At 49.8% G+C, this 6,637-nt stretch overlaps 1 protein-coding gene across 1 annotated transcript; it reads right to left on the reverse strand.

Moving 5' to 3' along the window:
• Positions 1-6: 6 nt before the first annotated feature.
• On the reverse strand, positions 7-2,342 carry LOC122130478 (nuclear receptor-interacting protein 1-like; the record flags this gene model as incomplete). The annotated part of the gene is made up of 1 exon (XM_042705196.1): positions 7-2,342. A coding segment is annotated over exon 1 (2,299 nt), but the record flags the coding sequence as incomplete, so codon positions are not given.
• Positions 2,343-6,637: the final 4,295 nt, after the last annotated feature.

Here is a 6,637-nt window from a genome sequence, read left to right on the forward strand (position 1 = left end):
AGTGGCTGGACTGCCTGTCTTGGCAGTTGCCCCGTACTGAACCCAGACTCTCACAGTGGCTGGACTGCCTGTCTTGGCAGTTGCCCCGTACTGCCTCTCTTTTCCTCTTGCCTCCCACTTTGTCTTTGCTGCTGGTGCCATTTCCCAGAAGAAGCTGTAGTACAGTACGTCTTTCCAGAAGGTTCTCAATTTCAGAAGCAGACTGCGAGGACTCTGGCCGTCGTGAGGGTATCACGTAGGTCCCTTCTGATCTAGGTGAGGGGCTCTGCTGAACTGGAGCTGTGAGTTTTTCCAGTAAAGTCACACTATGATCAAGCTTCATTTCCTGAGGGGGGGGCCTCTGGACAGAGGGCATGGAGGTCTTGAGTGGCGGGGGTGAGCTCACACATGCTTTCCCAGACTGGGCTAAATTCTGCAGTAATTTACTGGCACTGAAAGCGGGCTCTGTGGCGCTTGGCTCACTTGGGAAGGATTTGTTTTTACACAGATCTAAGGGAATGGACTGTGAATGAGAAGAGTCGTATAAACTGTAAGGAGAGGATGCACTGCTGGTGTCTTTGCCATATGACAAAGCGGGTAAGATCAGGGGGCTTTTGCTAACAAGTCCACATTGAGGGCTGAGAGTCCTTATTTCCTCACACCTATTAACTACAGTCTGTCTAGCCACAGGCGCCCCACTAACCTTGGGGATTATGACTGGGTGCAAATCTGGATTATCCAGACTTTTGTTTACATTCTCGTTATTTTTATGATCTAGCAGCAACTGCAAAAGTGTAACCTTGTGATGGGGCTTCATTTCAGGGTTGCTTTCAAGCTCCCTCTCCTTGCTGCGAACCGTCGAGGGCAGAGGGGGGTCGGGCTTCCACTTGTTTATCAGAGATTCTGTAATTCTGTCTAAAGCCGGAGAGGAGGAGGTGGAGGAGGAAGAGGAAGGGGAGGAGATGGGAGGTGGGGCACTGACCCTCCTGCTCTTCAGAGAGAGATCTATTGGGGAGCAGCTGGAGCTACAGCTCTCTGCATCACTACTGTCTTTGGGGAAGCTGCTGTCAGGGGTGGAGTGGCCCCCGTCGGAGAGCACAGGCGAGCCTCGGGTAGATGTGCTGCTGAAGTCACCGCGCAGGTGGCCCTGACTGTTGAGCTGATGCTGCGTGTTGTGGTTGTTCAACAGCTGTAAGAGTAAACTGCTGCAATTTTGAGATGGCCTGCTGGCAAAAGGCCTCTCAAAGGGCCGCCGCTCTCGGAAAGGAAGCAGCGGACGAGGGGAGCTCCCTGTCCTGCCGTGCCCTGGGGGAGTCCCGCTCAGACTCTGCCTGCTGGAGGCTAATGCCATTTGGGGGGCAGATCCGTTTTTGGCATGTAAGGAGCTTAGAGTGTCTGATGTGGTCATGGGTTTTGTGTCCTGCGTTTGTGTGGCCATGGCTGCCAGCCTTTCGCTCGCGGAGCGCCCGGCGAGCTGTGCTTTGAGGGCCTGCTCACGAGAGTACTGCTGCAAGTGAGCCTCACTGGACAGGAGGAGAGCCAGCTGACTGCATGCCACGCTGGGGCGGGGGGACGGGGCGGGACTGGACCTGATGTTCACCAGGTTAGCCACCGCTTTCAGCCGCTGGGCACAGGACAGCGACTCAGTGGAGGAGGACTGGCCGTTCTTCTGCAATCCTTTTGGAGACTCACTTTGCCTCTCTTGGCTGGTGCGTCGGCGCTGGTAAGGCACACTGTTGCTCTGGTTCTGGGCTTTGCTCTTCTTTATCAAACCTTTGAGGCGATTGGTGGCGGATTCTCGGCATGGTCCAGCTTCTTTCTCGCCCTCCTGTTGGCTCTTGTTGATATGGCTGCTGCCGTCCTGCTGCTGCTGCTGCTGCTGCTCCTGGTGATGCTTCAGGCTTTGAACAAGCTGCTGTGACAGCGCCACGTTCTGGAGTCTTGAGCTGAAGGACTGCAGCAGGGAAGCAAGCAGGGTACTCTCGCCTTTGCACTTAGAAGAGCCGTTAAGGGCAGCGGCGTGCTCCTCGGGGTCTCCGGGTCTCTGGCCATTCAACTCTGCAGGTGGCGTCGGCCTCTTTCTGCTCTCGTGCTCCGTCCAGGCCTCAGACCTCAGCAGCCGGGCCTTCTTGAGGTGCTGCGTGAGCCCGCTGTGGGGTGCCATCCTCTCCGGGTCTGGGCCTTGTGGCAGTGGAGGTGGAGGGGCATGGTTAGGCTGCCCTTGGCTCGGTGTAGAGGCTTTGCTGTTGCCTTGCTCCTGGTTGCCCTGCCCTGCCTGGCATCTCTGTGTAGCTGTGGCACCCTGCCCTCCGGTGACCCGATGCATTAGGAGGCCTTCAAGATAAGTCAGAACAGCAGAATCTTGGTGGCGTTTCAGGGCCAGGTTCCTCCCCATGAGTCATGTTCAACACTATAGGCTCGTATACGGTTCGCCACCACGACAGATCAATTACATTTAAAAAAAAAAAAAAGAAAAAGAAAAAAAGGCTTCCCCTCTTCTTCGTCCTCTTTTAAGATAAGAATCAGTGATCTTAAAAAGTTACAAAAGATACAAAATATTATGATGGAGATGTCTTTTCATCCAGTCTTGAAGAGGAACAAAGGGAGCATGCATGCATCAGATGTCTTCCCAGATTAACCAGACGAGCGTGTGTGCGTCATGGCTGTGTGTGTCCACTGAAGAGGGACGTTCATGTGGGTTTGAGAGGATTGAACCGGGGCGTGTCGGAGCCTCCCCCGGGGAACTCCATGGCAGCCGCCGCCGTGCGCTCAGTCTGCCCCAAGGCTTGGAGGATGGATGCCTGCGAGGATACTCGTCCACAGCCTAACCTTCTGACCACGGGCTCACCCACAGAAGAACCTACAATGAAATACAAAACAATTGAGCATGAAAAACCCTGGGGAATGACAAGGCAGCATTTCTCATCCAAGGCATTAAACTGCCAAACATTCCTGCAATTATTGCATTATTTCAGTTTATTGCAAGGCATGGTTTTCTCCCTTGCAATTGGATGAATTTAATTTGATGACAAAATAAATTGGGTACCCACAAATGCTAATAATGCTTGCTCTCTGAGCCCGTCTCAAACTTTTTTCACCATAAAACAAATTACTGAAATTGATATAGAAAGAAATAAACCACAGACATAAATAATACAATACAATACAGCAAGATTTTCACTGAGAAAGTGGAAAAAAATGTAAGAGAGAATGCACTGCCCTTCCCACTCACTACTCTTGAGGGTATGTGTGAATGAGGGCAGGCAGGCAGGCAGGCAGGCAGGCAGTCTGGATCTGGCCCTATGCAGCACATTAAATGTGGGTCTGTTCTAGCATGCATGCACTGTGTCTTCCAAGAGCTCGTTTTCCCTCTCATGCGAAAGATCTTGGCCAAGGATTAGTCCTGCGCACGCACTTACGTGCACACTGTCACTGCACTCACTCACACACTCTCACTTGCCCTTTCCTCCCCCAGCTGCCACACGCATGAGACCCAGGTCTACCCAGGACTCTGGTTAGGGCAAACAAGGTCACGGAAAAAGGAGCAAGTAACCTACAATTAGCCCACTGCTTACTGTGGCCACTGCCAATTAGGTAAAGGACTTAGTCCCCAAAGAGGCTCATTATGGCTTCAATATACATAATAGTGAAAGACAAAGAGAGACTTGATTGATTGGACAGGTATTAAGTAAAACAACGAAGACGGAGCAATCCCTGCAAAGACAAGATGTCTTGACAGAACTGCTGCCAAGATAACCCATTTGAATGCCAAGAGTGAGGCTACTGCTCTTTATGCACTTCTAGAGCAGAACACACATATGGGCCAAGAACAATGTCCAACTCACTGAACCAAACATGACTGGACAAGCTCCAAGTTTTTTCAATGTTTTCAGAGTTATTAGAAGAAAGAAAACCATGGAACCATAGCAAGAGGAGACACTTGTGTATGAGGGCCACTTAGAATAGCATTTATGTTGGGTGAGGTTGGAGTCACAGCCCAAGCCCTTTCTGGCCAGAGCACATGCAATAGCTCTGTGTTGTGTGTGTGTATGTATGTGTGTGTGCTGTGTGTGTGTATGTATGTGCGCGTGCATGTGTGCATATGTATGTGTGCGTGCATGTGTGCATGTGTGTGGCAGTTTATGGAGAGGAAGCAGATCAGTGTGTTTGAGGTCACGCCCCCTCATGCTCCCATTCCCTCCTCTGCGGTCCCCCCCACCACCACCACAACCAGAGCTGTGTCAGCGCCTGCCTGCCTGCCGCCTCCCCTCCTCCCTCCTCTTCATCCCTGCTAACCCACAACCAGCTCACAACCAGCTGCAGCGATCACCTAAAGAGCCCACACGCAACACCATCATTGTACTCTGTGTGTGTGTGTGTGTGTGTGTGTGTGTGTGTGTGTGTATCTATGTCTGTGTGTGTGTGTGTATCTATGTCTGTGTGTGTGTGTGTGTGTGTGTGTGTGGTCTGTGTGGTGGCATTCTGCCCTAAAAAGTGTTTTAGTATTTTACAGCAGTTTCCACTCTACATTTTCAAACTGGAACAACGGTTGTTGTAGATGTAGATGATCGTGGCACAGAATCCAGAATCTGGCCTGAAGTCAAATGGAGGCAGTCAGTAGTGACTGCAGTAGGAGAAGAGGCCTGATCTGAGCTGAAATTAGGAAGAGGACTATGGCGCTTGATTTCACTTCACACATAGGAATACCTTTCCCTGCTGATGACAGCCATTTGAACCATCATCGCACTGATTCTTCGCCTTTACCACTGACCCTGACAATTAACCCACAAGGCACAGAAGTAAGGAACGAAAACCACTCACAAGGGAGTTAAATTACAGCATTTCGGCCCAGTAATTAAAGGCTTGGGAGACTTCACCAGAAAACCAAGAGTGATCTGTTAAGGTGGAATATTAAGCCTGTGGGTCCCTGTGCCAAACTAGGCCAACTCTGACACTACGTACAGCCCATCTTCAGAGCGGCCCCTTGGGTGGGCTCTGCCACTAATTGGCACCTTAACTTGCAGAGCATGGATGGAGTGCATGGGAGTGGATGGGGGACCGTGAGGCCTTGTCAAGCTGCTACCCCTGCATGACAAAGAGGTACTCGGAGCCAAACCCCATTCCTTTTAACGAAAGAGCTAAACAAATCCCAAAACAAACCTGCCCACAGCTAAAGGCCTGACTGAGGCAGTCCAATCAGAGCATCCCTCTGTTGCCGTCGCCTTTTTAGAGTTACGTGAGATCATCTTGTGTCCTAGCCAGTTGAAATGGGATTATGAGGTTTTAAATACACACTAAACTGTGTTGGTCATTCTATTTATGTTCACTGTGCAGTCATTATTGAGTATCAAAACCACCCTCATTCACTCTCAATTTCTTGGCCAATCAACTGGGGTAGATAGTTTACATTTGACCATTAAATCTATTTTATTTATATTTTAGCAGTCGGCTGCAATTAGGATCTCCCTTTCCACAACATCAGTTCGATAGGAGCCCGTGCTTACTCTTCTGTTCATGTTGATGACATCACTACTGTATGCCAACAGGCAACATAAGTGCTCGACAGCAGTCATCTCCAAATGAGAACTTCAAGAATGTTTTTTGTCCGATGGGTGACTTGATTAAACAAAATGGTAAAAAAGGTTTCGATATTATCTGATTTGAATGTCCCATTTCTTAAACCAGAGGTGCTAAGATGAATTGAGCCCCAAAAAAGTACCAGATAATAAATGAAATCCCCTCATCCGGAAATTGTAATCCATTTGTGCTATTTAAAATGCATGATGAGGCAAAAAAAAACCTGCAAGATCCCCTGTTTCAAGTCAAGGTCACTCTTGCTCACTGCTGAGTCTCTCTGGTTGATGCAACAGCTGGCGCCCATACAAGGCATTAGGTTCTAATAAAAAGTGACAAACCTGCCCTTGTTGGTGTGGATCACATCTAACACCTGACAACTCTTGCTTAGCATATGTGGCCTGGGTATTAAAGATGTCTCAAGGTTAGATTGTATTTACGAAGGAGACAGATGCCCAGCAAGGACTGAGGAAAGACAGACACAGCTGCCTTGATACGGCCCAACAATAAGACTGCCTTGGTCGACAGAGGCACAAAATCACTTGTGTAACTGCAACAAGCACATTCCTGAGATAGCCTTCAGTGACTCAGTCAATCAGGGCCACGCACCACTCAAACTAGGTCACTGTGACCTACTTCCAAAGGAGCATGACGGGCATCACGCATCGATGTTCACGGCTGGAGCACGCCCCTCACTGTGGCTTCACCCATTACAAAGCCAGACTTGAGCAAGTTGGTTTGGGTTGGGGGGGTGGGGGGAGGGAGAGAAGAAAGGCCTGAGCTTGACCTACATACACACAACCTAAAGATGTCTCCTGGTCCTTTGAAAAGGACTCCCCTCCCCCATAGGTCAGTCGTGAGGAGGCTCTATTCACTGGAACCTAAATATTAAAGACAGAGAGGTTATTTACCCCTCGACAGATTTAACACCAGTGCCTGTGGAATAAATGTCAGGAACCGCAGCTCTTTACTGCTCTTTACTGTACTCCACATATGTGCGGCCATTTTCTCCCATCCATCTGGGCAAAACGGGGGAATGGATAGAAAATAAACCCCCCCCAGTGTCACCAGAAGAAGCCGTGTA

The sequence above is a fragment of the Clupea harengus genome, unplaced genomic scaffold (assembly GCF_900700415.2).
Source record: "Clupea harengus unplaced genomic scaffold, Ch_v2.0.2, whole genome shotgun sequence".
Taxonomy (NCBI): domain Eukaryota; kingdom Metazoa; phylum Chordata; class Actinopteri; order Clupeiformes; family Clupeidae; genus Clupea; species Clupea harengus.